General features: G+C 61.6%; 1 protein-coding gene across 2 annotated transcripts; it reads left to right on the forward strand.

Annotated features, from left to right (window-relative positions):
* The first annotated feature begins 6,755 nt into the window (after positions 1–6,755).
* PDCD1 (programmed cell death 1) lies at positions 6,756–15,991 on the forward strand. Of its 2 annotated transcripts, none has more exons than XM_033859371.2 (5): positions 6,756–6,868; positions 13,051–13,410; positions 13,768–13,929; positions 14,554–14,588; positions 14,907–15,991. In XM_033859371.2, exons 1-5 carry the CDS (start codon positions 6,793–6,795, stop codon positions 15,138–15,140), a joined length of 867 nt encoding a protein of 288 aa, XP_033715262.1. In that variant the 5' UTR covers positions 6,756–6,792; the 3' UTR covers positions 15,141–15,991. The 2 variants fall into 2 exon arrangements, with proteins under 2 accessions (XP_033715262.1, XP_033715263.1); XM_033859372.2 differs by having other exon boundaries at positions 14,910–15,991.
* Positions 15,992–16,090: the final 99 nt, after the last annotated feature.

Raw genomic sequence — 16,090 nt, forward strand, 5'->3', positions numbered from 1 at the left:
GCCTGATCCAAAGGCCCAGGTGCAGACCCCGGGGAAGTCAGCCTCCACGTACCTCTATCCGTCTGCCCATTTATGTGCTCCCCAAACCCACGAGCCAAGCCCCCTGCAAAAACTACTTACAGGGTCAGCTAACAAATTCTTCAGGCATAAATATCCCCTCCTTTTCCTTTTGACCAGAGAAACGATGGGCGAAGCAAAACGCACACACCACTCCGTACGTGATTCCTGGGTTGTGCGGCGTGTCCTGGAACCACGGGTCCGGCTGTGTGACTGTGCAGCCCGTAGATGGGGTGGGAGAAGCCCTTCCTCGGAGCCGGTGCGAGGACGCTGGCACCGCTAAGGACAGGCTCTATGAACAAGGCTCGTAGCCACGCCCTCTGCCTCTACGCTGCCCTCCACCTTCTAACCTATGACAGCCTCCCTGGGGCACTGATGACCCCAGTCCGGGGTGGGGTATGGGTGGAGAACGGTGTCAGGAAACCAGGTACCATTTCTATACGATCGCACCCCTGAGGGAGACGCCGAGGCCCCTCTCCCCATGGACACTCTCTGGCCTCCCCCCTCACACTCACTGCCCTGATCGCAGGGCAGGGGCAGCCCTCACACTGGGGGCTTCCAGGTGGAGCATGTGAAAGCAGACCTTCCGCAGCCCAGGTGAGACACGAGGACAGTCTCCTGCAGGAGTGTCTGTCACCCTCTTCGCCTGGCTGGCTCCCCTGAAGCCCCTCACTGCGACCCTGGACGAGGGAACTGCCCCATTTGGACCGGGGGTGGGGAGGGGGAGGGTGGCAGAGGCAGGACCGCACAGCAGGGAGGCCTCAAAGCTGGCAGCCAGGTCAGGGTCAAGGGGTCGCTGGGTCCAGCACGAGGCCAGCCGGCTGATTGGCTTTGCTCTGTCAACAGGGCCCCACCTTGTGTGTCTGGACAGGAGAGGTTGAGACAGACAGGCAGACAGACAGACAAGAAGAGAGACTTGGGCAGAAGCGTGGTGCTCAGCTCATGCTGGGCTCACCTCAGCCCCCCAGACCTCAGCAGAGGGGGTGCAGCTTCAGGAACATGGGCCACTCCCCGAACCCCAGGCCGTGTGGCCCCCCGGGAGGCCCGAGCCCAAGCATGCCGTCGAGGTGTGTGTCCGGGGCCTGCAGGCAGCAGGAGGGGGTCCTGGCCAGCAGCCGGGACAGCAGCCCCCACCCAGCCGGTTCTGTTCCTAAAGGCGCTTCCCGCCATCCCAAGTTCCAGCATCCAGCCCAGCTGCTGCCGAGCGAGGGGCCGGCACCTCCGCCAGGTCCCGGAAGGAGCCGTGGCATCGGGCAACAGAGGGGACGGACAAGGGACGCAGGCGAGGGGGCACCTTCGGGGTGAGCTGGCACAGGCTGGGCAGAGGGGACCCGGCCCTCCAAGTTGAGGACAGCCTGCCCAGAGGGCAGCAGCTCTTGCATGCCCACGGGGGCGGCTGCACGTCCACCCGGGTCAGTCTGGCACTGGAGCCCGCGGGGCAGCACCTCAGCTGCCTGGGCGACCAGCCAGCAAGAAGCGTGAATGACACCCAGTGGGATAGGCCAGGGAAGTGTTCACACACGTGTACTACACACACATGAACACACACACATACCTATGCACACACAAACACACCACACACATATACACATATACAAATACCAACCCATGTATAAGCACACGCACACACGGGAACAGGTACCGGTGAACACACACCACACACAAAACACATGAACACCTACACAGGCATGAACACACACCATACACATACCTGCACATGAATACACACACACGCCTACAAACCTACACACACACATACACATGAACACATACACCCAAACACACACTTTTGGAAATTTAAAATATAAATTTGCATTTAAACTCCCAACAGCATTCTAGAAAGTTTAGAAATGAGGGGGTAAGAAATCTGGGAACCCACCACCTTAACAAACAAGCCAACTATTATTCTTGTGTACAATAAATGGTGAAAATATTTTGTCCCTATTTTTTAATTTGATTGTTAAATTGGGCAGATAAATTAGGCGCTCTTTTTTAACTTCTGGGAAATGCTTCAGAAACAGGATAGAGCAGAAAGTTTGTATTTGCAATCACTATTAACCATTTCCTGTTCCAACCTCAGACTAGCTGTGAATCCACCGCCCTCCCGGGCTGTGGGGCATCATTTCCACTGTGCTTCTCCCAGTCTGGGTCAGAGGTCACTGACACCACCACCCTCCAGCCCCTCGGAAGCAGTTTCAGGATGATCCTCCCACTTGCTGTGTTTCTCCTGTGAATGGAAACGTCCCTCCGGCTCTGGTGGTGCCTCAGGAGCACGGGAGCCCCCTCTCCCCCACTCTCCCTCCGCTCCTGTCCGGCTGTGCGTGTCACCTCGGCCGGCACACCTGGAAACTCTCGGGCCCCTCTTCTCAAGGTAGAAGGGTGGGTGGCCCGAGTAGGGAAATTTCCCCAGGCTCCTAAGAGCTAGACCCTGCGTCCTCAGTGCCCGCTTTGCTGAGAACCTTCTGGGCCGTCGGCTTCCTTCACTGCTGGTCCCTGGGCTTCTGCAGTTGGTCGGGCAGGAAGCAGCCGGCAGCCTGATGGACTGGGTAGAGGTGGGGTGCCCCACAGACGCAGAACACACACCCCGCGGCACCTTGCACCCAGCCACCCACGGATCCCAGGACCAAAGCTGCTGCTCACCCAGGCCCTGCACATGGGATCCTCCCAGCGGGACCACCCCAAACTAGATCCACCCAGTGCACCTCAGCGGAGAAGAGCCAAGTGTGCCACCTGCCACGGAGCACATGCGGGCACAGCGACGATCCCAGTGGAGACAAACGCACGCGTGGACCACTGTCCATGGGATCGCGCGGCATGAGAGACCCACCCCGCGGGCCACTGCCGGGCCATCCCACTGTGTGCTTTGTGGAGACAAAAGTATATGCTGGAGGATGGACCAGTGGATGCAGGGTGAGAGCGGAAGGGAGATGGGTGTGGCTCAGAGAGGCACAGGGTGTCCCGTGGTGACGGACCTTGGCATCATCTCAGAGGGCTGGATGCCAGGGCTGTCACATGGCTACATCGTACAGCACTAAACACACACAAGTCAGTGAACTAAAACAAGGCCCTCTGCACTCCTCTGCTGGGCCGTACCCATGGCAGCATCCTGGTTGTAATAGCAGATGGCAGTTGTGCAAAATGTTATCACAGAGAGAGACTCGGCCCCACGTGCAGAGCCAGCTCTGTTATCCTCACAACTGGGATCACACCCGCAATCACCTCAATGACAACGACACACAGCTGTCGTCACTGGAAAGCCCACTGAACTGGGGGTCCCCTGTTGGCTCTGATGAACCCCGTCCAGCGCCTGGTCATGTGAGAGGGTAATAGGTGGGACCAGGGGAACGGAGGCCCTGGCTGGGACCCCGGCTGGAATCTCCCAAACCTGAAGGGGTGAAATAAGGACGCAGGACAGAGAGGACAGGGCCAAACATCAGGGGACACAGAAAGGAGACAGATGGAGCCCTGACCTTCCCTCTTCCCTCCATCCAGGAAGCCTATTCTGTCCCTAATGAAGGATGGTGAGGGAGGGGGACAGGTGGGCACAGTGTGTGGGGTGGGCACGGTGTGTGTGGTGGGCACAGTGTGTGTGGGGGGGGACAGTGTGTGTGTGGGGGACGGTGTGTGTGGGGGGGGAACGGTGTGTGTGTGGTGTGACAGCATGTGTTTGGATGGGGGTGTTTGGGGGAGAGTGAGCTGATAAGCACGGGGGAGCTGACTTTGGGGGGCCAGCACCCCGGAGGCTCTGGGGCTCCTACCCCATCCCTCACTTGCCTGCGTCCCTCCCTGGCTCTGACCCAGTTGCTCTGCTGGTCCTGCCGACCCCAGGCCATGTGCACCCCCTCCCCACCTCCACAGTCTCTGGGCCCCTTTCAGCCTCCTGAGTCTGGGTCCCCCCCGCCAGCCCACAGTCCCAGGGGTGTCAGCGGGGCAGGGGTTAAGAGGCTGGAGGGAGGGGAAAATCAGGAGGGGAGAGGAAGGGAAGGGGGGGAGAGGAAGGGAATGGGGGGAGAGGAAGGGAATGGGGGGAGAGGAAGAGAATGGGGGGAGAGGAAGGGAATGGGCGGAGAGGAAAGGAAGGGGGGAGAGGAAGGGAAGTGGGGAGAGGAAGGGAAGGGGGGAGGAAGGGAATGGGGAGAGAGGAAGGGAATGGGGGTGAGAGGAAGAGAAGAGGGGAGAGGAAGGGAAGGGGGGAGAGGAAGGGAAGTGGGGAGAGGAGGGGAAGGGGGGAGAGGAAGGGAAGAGGGGGAGAGGAAGGGAAGGGGGGAGGAAGGGAATGGGGGTGAGAGGAAGAGAAGAGGGGAGAGGAAAGGAAGGGGAGAGAGGAAGGGAAATGGGGAGAGGAAGGGAACGGGGAGAGGAAGGGAAGGGGGGAGAGGAAGAGAATGGGGGGAGAGGAAGGGAAGGAGGGAGAGGAAGGGAAGTGGGGAGAGGAAGGGAAGGGGGGAGGAAGGGAATGGGGAGAGAGGAAGGGAATGGGGGTGAGAGGAAGAGAAGAGGGGAGAGGAAGGGAATGGGGAGAGAGGAAGGGAAGGGGGGAGAAGAAGGGAAGGGGGGAGAGGAAGAGAATGGGGGGAGAGGAAGGGAAGGGGGAGAGGAAGAGAATGGGGGAGAGGAAGGGAAGGGGGGAGAAGAAGGGAAGGGGGAGAGGAAGGGAAGGGGGGAGAGGAAGGGAATGGGGAGGAGAGGAAGGGAATGGGGAGGAGAGGAAGGGAAGGGGGAGAGGAAGAGAATGGGGGGGAGAGGAAGGGAAGGGGAGAGGAAGGGAAGGGGGGAGAGGAAGAGAATAGGGGGAGAGGAAGGGAATGGGGAGGAGAGGAAGGGAAGGGGGGAGAGGAAGGGAAGGGGGGAGAGGAAGGGAAGAGGGGAGAGGAAGGGAAGGGGGGAGAGGAAGAGAATGGGGGGAGAGGAAGGGAAGGGGGAGAGGAAAGGAATGGGGGGAGAGGAAGGGAATGGGGAGGAGAGGAAGGGAAGGGGGAGAGGAAGGCAAGGGGGGAGAGGAAGGGAAAGGGGGAGAGGAAGGGAAGCGGGGAGAGGAAAGGAAGGGGGAGAAGGGGGAGGGACAGAGGGTGAGGGAGGGAGGTGGGCGGGTGAGGAAGGACCTGCATCGCCCTTTGTGGACACAGTCTGAGCTCTCGCAGATGGAACTGAGGTGAGGGGTAGTGAGGAGACCCCCCCCAGGGTCGGACAACACCTCCCAGCTCAGAGCACACCCCCACCCTCCAGCCCAGCCTCGTCCAGCCCTGGTCCTCAGAGGAGAGCTGAGTCCCCCAGAACAGAGCCTCAGGGCCCCAGTGTGAGTGCCACATGCCTCACGGGGACAGGGTCAGCAGCGAGCAGAGTGCTGGGTGCCTGGAGGCCCTGGGCTGACAGGAGCCCCCCCCCCAGGGCTGCAGCCCCCCGAGGGGAGGCCAGGGGGGAGGGTTTGCCAGGAGATGCCTGTTGGCATGGGGTGTCACAGGGGTCAGCTGCGGCCACTCTCTCCCATACCAGCCACCTGAGCCATCTGGCCAGCTTGCCCCCGACGCTTGACGCTCTCGGAGCGCACCTGGGCGGCAGGGACCCCTCCCACGCTCCAGGCCTCGCCGTGCTGGGGCCTCAGCAGCTGAGGCTTGGGGAGTGGCCCTCTGTTTGCCGCTGAAGCCTCCTCCGCCAGCGGCGCGCCCGAGACATCGTCTTTGATGCTCTTTTCCCACCGTTTCAGCTTTCTTTAATGTTTTCCCTTCACAGCGAACCCTGAGTGTCTCAGAGCCGGAGCTGAACAGCAGCTGTCGGGCGGTTTCAGTCTCTGTCATCTTAGCCGACGAGACCTACACATTGCGCCACTAATATCAGCAGTTTCATTTTTCCTGTTTTCCATTCATTAGAACAAAACGCTTAGAGCGAAATGCGGTGAATAATCCAATCACTTCACAAATGTTCCGGCTGTGCGGGGGCGGGGGGGGGGGGGGGAGGCGGGTCACGGACCCCAGGACCTCCCCCAGCCTGAGGCAAGTCAGTCCTGGAAGGTGAGGTCTGCATTACCCGTCAAGCCCCGGCACTGGAGGGGCTCAGGAAGCTGCTGATAGTGGAAAGATCTGGAAACGCGGCCGCCCCCAGCCCCGACGCCCCTCAGCACAGGGCTAGCAGGGTCACCATGGGGGCAGGGAGGGGCCCAGGACCCTGGGTAGGACAAAAGGGAAAGGGTCTTAGGTGGGCCTGGAGGAGAGGCCCCAGACCCTCACTGCCCACTGGGGGCAGCAGTGTGACCACTGCCCACAGCCCGCCGGATGGCGGGGGCGGGCAGTAGAGGCCTGGTGGTGCCTGTGGTGCTTCAAACACTGTGGCTCCAGGGACCTAAGCCCAGAGAGGGCAGAGGGACGGCTGGGGAAGGGGAGCAGAGAAGACCCTGCACCCCCTCCCAGCGGACCCACAGGCTCCGGAAGAGTCAACAACAAATACAGAGACAAGAATGCCCGGGATGGAGACGCCCCTCCCCCGCAGTGGGAGGAAGGGGGCCAAACCCACCTCCCCCTCCACCTGCCTCCGTCTCTCTGTTTCTCTCTCCCTCTCTCTCACCTCGTCTCTGTGCAGAGCATCTCCCTCCCACCAGCTCCCTGCCCAAGGGCAGGAGGAGGAAGGGGGGGCAGGGGCTTGGGGCGTGGCCCTGCGACCTGACCCGGACACGTTCCTTTCCTTCTGCACTTCTGCAAGCAGTGGAGGAGACAGCATGCCGGGCGGGCTGGCGCTCCGGGCATGGGGACCCCGCGGGCACTGTGGCCACTCGTCTGGGCCGTGCTGCAGCTGGGCTGGCAGCCAGGATGGCTCCTAGGTATGTGGGTCGGGGCTGGGTGGCGGGGGGTCAGGCTGGGCAAAGACCTCCGGTTCTCAGTCTCTGGCGGGGGTGTGGGGGGAACCAGGCCCCTGAAGCCCAGCACGGCCCCTGGCAGGGCGCTGTGTGGCTTTGGGCAGGTGAAGGGCCCTCTCTGGGCTCTGGCTCCTAACCCACTCCCCTCACCTGGTGGTGAGTCCCTTCCTTGCTTGTGAGCAGGCAGGAGTATCCCAGCTCTTCCTGGGAGTCCCGAGGGACGGGCAAGCTCATGGCCCTCTCCGTAGGATGAAAGGGCTGGGCGGCCAGAGCCCCAGACCTCGGCCCCACTTCTGTTTTCCTGGGGGGAAGGGACTGACTGGTTCCATGAGGGCACAGGCTGGGTGGCCTGGAGATGTTTCTCCAATTATGTCAAAAGTGCAACAGTTCCAGTAAAGACCCATCCCATCGTGGGCCTGGGATGAGCCCCACCTGGGCCTCTGGACGAGCTGCCCTGGAGCACAGTGCCCGGGCACATCCGGGAGCGTCCACAGCAGGTTCTGGAGCGGGTCCCGGCCCCAAACCCCTCAGTACGGGCTGTCCCCTAGGCAGGCCCTGCAGGCCCATGGCCAAAGCGGTGCTCAGGGAGAGGCCCCTCCTGGCTGCCCTGCCCTCAGCCACTGCGCCCGGTGCTGCCCTGATGGGAAGGGTTCCCCAGCCAGACCCAGGGCCTGTCCTCTAGACCTCGCTGGGCTCAGGGGTCAAGGGCCCTAGAAGGGCCAAGCCGAGGTGAGGCTGCCTGATCCCCACTGGCTGCCAGTCTTGGATTCTGTGCCCAGAGGCCCTCAGTTGTCTCTGCCTAGCCGGGCCTGCTCAGCACCTGCTCAGCGCCCAGGTCGCCCTGCTTTTTCCCCACACCTGGCCTCGCTCTCAGGATGGACGGAGGAAACTCACGGCTGCAGTCAGTGGTCCAAGAGCCTGTGGCCAAAAGGTGCCCTGTGCGGAGGCTTGCGGAGCCCAGGCACGGCATGCGGTGGAGACGGGGTGTGGGTGGAGACAGGGTGCGTGTCATCCCGGGAGGAGGAACCAAGGCCCGGGGGTTCGGGAGGCGCTGTGACTTGCCCTCGCCACCCACTCCACACCAGGGCCCCTTCCCAAAGCAGGGGAAAATCAAAACGTGAAAGGGGCCGGCCTTGAGTTCCAGCTGAAGCCGACACTGGTGAGCTTTGTGCCCTCAGGCAGGTCCCTTAACCTCTCTGAGCTGCGGTTTTCCCACCTGCAGTTTGCTGATAATAATGCCTGCTTTATAGCGTCATGAGAATTCGATCTTATAAGAACTGTCTGGCCCAGCCTATGACACATTTTTTTAAGTCAGATATGTGTTATTTTTTTCAACGTACAAACTTGAAAAATATTTGAAAGATACAGAAAAGTTACCGAAACACAGCAGTGAACACCCTCACCCAGAGTCTTCAATTTGGTAACCCTGGCTTTCTGTGTTAGTTTGCTGGGGCTGCCGTAGCAAACTCCCACACCAGGCGGGCGGCTGGAACCACAGAAGCTTATGGGCCGGCGGTTCTGGAGGCTGGAAGTCGGACCTCGGTGTCACGGGGTCCCTTCCTCCCCAGGCTGCGAGTAAGACGTGGTTCCAGGCCTCTCCCAGCTGCAGGCGGTGGTGACGATGCTTGGTGTCCCTCAGCCTGTGGACACGTCACCCCAGCTCTGCTCTGTGTCACACGGCGTCCTCCCGTGTGTGGAGCTGTCCACGCATCCCCTTTTCCCCAGTAAGGACACAGTCGTGTCGGGTTAGGGGCTGCCAACCCCACACCTCATCTCAACGGATCACATCAGCAAAGACCCTGTTCCCAATAAGGTCACATTCCAGGGTGCTGCTGAACGCGGGTATTTGGGGGCCGGCGCAGCCCACAGCCCTCTCCATCCGTGCACTGCTGGTCACCTGAGCGTTAGTCACAGACTCTCCTAACGCCCGGGATGGTGGCTGACGCAGTCCCATAGATCAGATGCCCTTGCGTCCCGAGCCTGCCGTCTGGCTGGGCTCTTTCCCTGACGGAGCCGAGTCCAGACCCTCAGCTTCAGCCGGACGCCACTGTCCTCAGCCTCCTCTGACCTACAGCAGGCATTTTTGTTTGTTTGTTTGTTTTTAATCGAATCTCAATTTTATTTTAGATATGGAAATCCTTAGAATTAGGAGTTTTTGAGGTGTAATCGGCATAGCATTATATTAGTTTCAGGCATACAGTGTATTTGTATTTGTATATATTCCAAAATGATCACCTCAGTAGGCCCAGCTAATATCATCACCATATACAGTTACCAGATTTTTTTCTTGTGAAAAGAACTATCGAGATCCACTTTCCTAGCTACTTTCAAATACGCAACACAGAATTATTAACTCTAGTCACCATGCCGCACATCACACCCCAAGGACTTATTTATTTTATGCCTGGAAGTTTGTACCTTTTGACCACCTTCACCCATTTCCCCAGCCCCTACCTCTGGAAACTACCGATCTGTTCTCTATATCCATGAGCTCAGTTTTTGTCTCGTTTTGTTTTTTTGGGTTTTTTTTAGATTCCACATATAAGTGAAATCATACAGTATTTGTCTTTCTCTGCCTGACTTACTTCAGGCAGAGAAAGACAAATATTCTCTAGGTCCATCCAAGCTGTCTCAAGTGGCAAGATTTCATTCTCTTTTATGGCTGAGTAGTATTCCATTGTATATATACCACATCTTCTTTATCCATTCCTCTGTCGATGGGCACTGAGGTCGCTTCTGTATCTCGGCAATTGTAAATAGTGCTGCAGTGAACATTGGGGTGTATATATCTTTTAAATTAATGTTTTCATTTTCTTCAGACAATACTAAGAAGTGAAATTGCTGGATCACGTGGTAGTTCTGTGTTTAGTTTTTAAGGAACCTCCGTACTGTTCCAACAGCATCTGTACCAGTTTCCATCCCCTTTTCTCCATGTCTTCTTCACCACTTGTTATCTCTAGACTTCTTTTTTTTTTTTTTTATCTCTAGACTTCTTGACGAGGCCATTCCGACGGGCGTGAGGTGATACCTCATTGTGGTTTTTACTTGCATTTCCCTGATGATCAGTGACGTTGAGCATCTCTCTTTTCATGTGTCTGTTGGCCATCAGCATGTCTTCTTTGGAAAAATGTCTCTTCAGGTCCTCTGCCCACTTTTTAATCAGATTGTTTGTTTTTTTGCTATTAAGTTGTAAGAGTTTTTTATATACTTTGGATATCAACCCCTTATCAGATATATGATTTGCAAGTATTTTCTCCCATTCACTATGCTGCCTTTTCATTTTTTGATGGTGTCCTTTGCTGTGCAGAAGCTTTTTAGCTTGACGTAGCCCCACCTGTCTGTTTCTGCTTTTGTTGCCGCTGCTGGCATTCCTGAAGGAGCCAGGCCAGGTGTGCAAGCACCTGCCACCTGGGAGGTCACAGACATGATGGTCCTTCTTGGGGCACCCATCGGAGACCGGTCATACGGGGTCGCTCCCTCTGGGTCCACTGCAAAGCACGGTGGGGGGGGGGGAAGGTGCTCTTCTCCCTTCGGGATGAATCAGAGACCTGAGGTAGGGACCCAGCAGTCCGCTGGGCAATGCTTTCAGCACCCACTGGTGGATGTTGCCTAAATCAGGTGTTAGATGGTAGCTGTGAAATGTGGTCTCTAGGGCCGCCCTGAGCCCGTGCCAGGCCTCCCTCCACGGGAGCCGGGCCGGTGCCACCTTGGTGCTCACAGTGTGCCCCACACCCAGGCACCCCCCAGGGTCTCTCCCTCCTGACCCTGCTGAGGCTCAGCGGCTCTCTCCTCAACCCAATCCTCAAACAGAAAAACAAGCCTGGAGACCCCTCACTGACATTCCATTATTACATAAATAGACAACATTTAAATTTTCAATTACTCAAACAACATAAGAAAAGATGCACAGACATTCATCCTGCAGGGATAAAGGGGACCCCAGGACTCGGGAAGAAGCTCTGTTAGCATCCCAGGCCAAGGCTGATGTAGAGGGGTGGGGGTCACACAGGAGCCCAGGCCCCATCTGGCTCTCCCGCCTGTTCCCAGCGCCATCTCAGCCCTGAGGTCTCCGGCCCCACACTCCCTCTGCTCTGCTTCCCGTGATGCTTCTGGGCTCTCATTCCAGGGAACCATCTTTCTCCATCTGGGGGGCCTCTGAGCGCCCCGTGAGGGTCCCCCCTGTGGCCCTGCACGCTGGCCGGGCCACCGGGAGCCCCTGACAGCCAGGCACCCTGTGCCTTTGGGGAGGCGGGTGCTTCCTGGTCAGTGTTGGGTCCCGAGCGGCCCCGGGTGATGGGCTGTCCCCTCCCACACTACCCCACGGACACTGCCCTTGACCTGTGCCCCAGGCCGGCCCCCCAGCAGCTGCATCCAGCCCCTGCCTCTGCCCACACTGTGAGGGTCCAGGGGGGGCGGGGGGGGGGGACAGGCATCCAGGTAGGGCTGTGCTGGGGTAGGGGTCTGAGGGGCAGCAGGGAAGCCATGCAGAGAACCAGGCCAGGGACCTACGTAGCCCAGGGTCCCAGCTACTCAGGTCCAGATTCTGTGAGAGCCCCACAGAGAGCAAGCAGGTAGACAAGAGACTCAAATGGCCACCAGTTCAGGCTGGCGAATGGGGGTGGTGGTGAGGGCCTGCACTGAAGACGAGCGGGGCCCCCGTCCATGCAGGGCTCGTCAGCAAAGATCCCCACAGGCGCTCACGGGGGCCCTGATGGAGGGGCCTGTGCAGGAAGGGAGGCTCCCCAGGAGGCTCACTCGAGGCCTTGGCAGGTGGGAAAGGGGGGTTGGCGTGGACACAGGACGGCTGGGAGCACAGTCTGGGGGGCACCACCCAGAACAGCGGCTCCTGGGGTACCTGTGAGTCGCCCTGGGTCTCCGGACCCAGATGCGGGCTTGCTGCGGGTGGGAGCCCTGGGGTGGGGGGCGCCCAAGGGCCTTGTGCAGAGCAGGACTCTCGGATCCGGTGCACCATCACCACCGCGCGACTTTGACCAAATCTGTGTCCAGCAGGTACCGAAGCGGCGGCAGGGCGGTGGCAGGGGAGCAGATGCGGGCCCCGCGGGGCAGTGGGCCTGGCTGAGAGGGGAGGCCTGGCCGCCCTCAGGCCGCCCCGGCCTCCCCGCTGCCCCCGCCCCTCCTTGCCAGTGGGACGGGCCTCCACAGAGATGCGAAGACAACCGCCAGCCCTGCACAGAGCTGCCCCTCCACAGGGGCTGGGGGTGTCCCCCTCCCTGGAGGAGCGGGCAGGGGGCTGAGGGGGGCTGGGTCTTGGGGGGCAGCCTCAGGCCTGCCACTGTGTGCAAATCAGGGGCCACTGCGCAAGCTCCCAGCATGAGCCGTCCGCAGGGGGCTAAAGCACCGGGTGTGGGTTTGGCCACATGTGGGTCCCAACCGGGGCCCCTCCCTGCGACCTGGGCCATCACGTCAGCCTGGACTCTGTGTGGGGTGCGGCTGGGCATCTCCTGGGAGGGGCTGCCCCACCCCCAACCCCCCAGCCAGCGAGCTGGGTGTGAGGGCGTGCACACCCGTGCGTGCGCGTGCCAACGTGAGCTGCGTGTGTGTGTCGGCGAGGCGGGCCCCTGCATGTGGCGGGGCATCCCCAGGTGGGGCCTGCAGACAGAGCCCAGGCTCGTCCGCGCTGGCCTCTGGGCACCAGTCCGCAGTCGTGGCACGCCCAGTCAGCAGTGCCCACGGGGGGAGTGGAGGGGGCGCTCCCAGCTCTGAGCTGGTTCTGAGCTGGAGCCTGCCGGGGCTGGGTTCTCCGTGGGACGCCCCCACCAGCCCAGCCCAGCCTCCCAGTTACCCTCCCCCTCCCCCAGCGCAGGGAGCGTGGGGGTCAGGCCTGCGGGGACTGGCAACTGGGACTCAAGGAGGGAGAGGGTGAAGGCCCTTAAACCACCACTGCGGAGGGGGAAAAGCGAGGGCCTGGAGGTCAGAGCCAGATCGCAGCCTGGCCCCAGGTCTCAGTAGAGTCAAAGGACAAAGTCGCACCCCGGAGCGGCCCGGGAGAGGCGAGCACCCGTCCCCAGAAGCACTGCACAACCTTCCCATCGACAGGCCATGGGAGAGTGGGCGGGGAGGGTCTGGTGGGCGGGCTCCATACCCCTTCCGCACACCCGCCCACTGCTCCTCTCTCCACCCCTCAGATGCCCCCAGCAGGCCCTGGAGCCCCCTCACCTTCTCCCCGGCCCGGCTCACTGTGCCCGAGGGGGCGAACGCCACCTTCACCTGCAGCTTCTCCAGCAAGCCCGAGCACTTCGTCCTCAACTGGTACCGCATGAGCCCCAGCAACCAGACAGACAAGCTGGCCGCCTTCCCCGAGGACCGCAGCCAGCCTGGCCGGGACCGGCGCTTCCACGTCACGCCGCTGCCCGGCGGGCGACACTTCCACATGAGCATCATGGCCGCCCAGCGCAATGACAGCGGCGTCTACTTCTGTGGGGCCATCTACCTGCCCCCCAAGACGCAGATCAACGAGAGCCGGCCTGCGGAGCTCACGGTGACAGGTGAGGGCGTCGGCGACCCGAGGGCATGGGTGAGCAGGGCGGGGTCTGGGCAGCCAGCAGGAGCAGCCTCAGCCATGGGGCATCGTGGGCAGGGGTTGCCAGGCTCCATTCCAGGGCTCTGTCCCACACTCAGGACCACGGCGACCCACGGCCCTGGCTCTGCATGCCTGGAAGCACCCCCAGACCCACTTGTCCTCGAGGAAGAGGCCGGTGGCAGGCGCCTCTCAGGATGAGCTCGTGCTCGGAAGCTGTGCCGGGGTGCAGGCCGGGGCGAGACTGGTCAGCGCAGGTCTAGGACTCGCAGAGGGCAGGGCCCTGGGTCCCCCGGCTCTGACTCCTGTCCTGTTGCCCCTGCAGAGGGAGTCCTGGAGCTGCCCACAGAGCGCCCCAGCCCCCCACCCAGGACCGAAGGCCAGTTACAGGGCCTAGTCGCCCGTGTCACAAGCGTCCTGCTGGGAGCTCTGCTGCTGGTGCTGCTGACCTGGGTCCTGGCAGCCGTCTTCCTCTGGGCCACTCGGGGTAAGGCCGCGCCAGTCCCCACAGGCGCAGCCCACAGTCTCCCTCCCTTCACCCCTCCCCTGCTCCTACCCCCTCCATGTCCCCCCACAGGGAGGGGCCAGACTGGGCTTCCCAGGGTCTGTGGTCCCCTCACAACCCCTGTGCCTGCTCTCAGGAGGGGTGTGAGGGAGGGGAGTGGGGAGGGCAGCCCCCCCGCAAGGCTGAGTCACCTCAGGCTGCACCTTAGGCTGCAGGACACTGAAAGCTCTTCTAACCGCTGGGCGCCCAAGGTGAAAGCCACAGCCACCGCAGGCCTGGAGACGGCTGAGGACACCCCACCCCTTGAGTGGGGTAGGGGTGCAGCCCAGCTGAGAGCAAAGCCCCTGTGGGAGGTCATCTCTCCAGGGAATCGCTCTTTCCGCCTTTAAATATTTTTGAGAACGTGCGGGGATCACTGATGATGCGCCCGCTGTGTGTGCTGCGCCAGCCGAGCGGGCGCTGCGCACTGGGCTGGGCCGCACGTGAGGCCTGGAAGCCAGGCGGGCCCTGGGGACCAGACAACCCAGGTCCCTTCCCAGGGACCCCTGAGACCCCCGCCACGACAGCAGGGCCTCGGGGCTCCCTGACTCGTGTGCTTCTCTGCAGAGGGCTGCGCGCGCAGGAGCGAAGACCAGCCTCCGGTGAGCGTCCTTCCCTTGGCGGTGCCGTTGCCGCGGCCGCACCTCCCAGGGCGGGGGGGGGGGGGGGGGGGGGGGGGCGGCCTCAGAGCAGCCACGCCCCTCGCGCGCCACCGCTGCGTGTCCGAGGTTGGGTGGCCAGCCCTGCCCTGCTGTGCGCGCGCGTTTGAGAGAGAGAGAGAGAGAGAGAGAAAGAGAGAGTGTGTGAGAGAGAGAGAGAGAGAGAGTGAGAGTGTGTGTGTGTGTGTGTGTGTGTGTGTGTGTGTGTGTGTGTGTCAGCCCCTCGGAGACCGACGACCCGTCCCTTCTTCTCTCCCCAAGAAGGAGGGCTCCTCCACCGGGCCTGCGTGCACCGTGGACTACGGGGAGCTAGACTTCCAGTGGCGAGAGAAGACCCCGGAGCCCCCGGCCCCCTGTGTCCCGGAGCAGACGGAGTACGCCACCATCGTCTTCCCGGGCAGGCCGGGCTCCCCAAGCCGCAGGGCTTCCGCAGACAGCCCGCAGGGGCCCCGGCCACTGAGGACTGAGGACGGACACTGCTCCTGGCCCCTCTGACCGGCTTCCTCGGCTGGCCCGAGTCCTTCAGACCCTCCGCCAAGAGCCAGGGGGGCACCTTCCCTGGAAGAGCACAGAGTGGTAGGGCAGCCCAGGAGGTGAGCCTGTCCAAGGGTGACCACGCCCACCCCTGCCAGCACCTGCCAGCCCTGCCCGGCTCCGTGGGCGGGGGAAGGAGCCTCACCCCGGACTCCAGACCCAGTCTCAGGCTGAGCTGGCCAGAGCCTCCCTCCTACACACGCCAGCTGCCTCCCAGGAGGGCCTGGTGCCTGGACATAGAGGCCCGCGGGTCCTGGTTGGAGACTCCGCCTTGGAGCAGGCCTGGTAGGTCCAGCACGGATCCCTCGTGGGGCGCACGGGGAAATGCACAAGGTCAGGGCTCCCCTGGGGCCTCGTGTTCCCCCAGGCCTGGAAGAGAGCTCCTGGCGGCGGTGGGGCCCCTCCACCCTCACGCGTGCCCAGGCCCGTCATGCAGCCCAGGAAACAGGCAATGAAGGGAGCTGGCGGAGCTGGAGTCACGCCGCCGAGGCCATCCTGGGGGCCCTGGTGTCCCCCGTGTATCCCCACTTCTCCTTGGCGCCCATTCACAGTGCTACTTAAAGGGGCCTCCGCTGGGCCCCCTCCAGGGCACTGGGGCAGGTGCGGGGCCCCCTCGGCAGGGACCCCTCCGACGGAGCCGCCACTCCCTGTGGCCTGCACACAACGTCCGGGGCAGCTGGGTGTGGGGGACTCTGAGGCACGTGTCCCTTCTAGGGGTTCACGCACACTTCCTTGCTCTGTTACACTGTAATTAAAGAGTGATGAAAGCTCTAAGAAAGGCGCCGAGGGCTTCCCTGGTGGCGCAGTGGTTGAGAGTCCGCCTGCCGATGCAGGGGACACAGGTTCGTGCCCCCAGTCCGGGAAGATCCCACATGCCGCGGAGCGGCTGGGCCCGTGAGCCATGGCCGCTG

This window comes from Tursiops truncatus, chromosome 7, assembly GCF_011762595.2.
Source record: "Tursiops truncatus isolate mTurTru1 chromosome 7, mTurTru1.mat.Y, whole genome shotgun sequence".
Taxonomy (NCBI): domain Eukaryota; kingdom Metazoa; phylum Chordata; class Mammalia; order Artiodactyla; family Delphinidae; genus Tursiops; species Tursiops truncatus.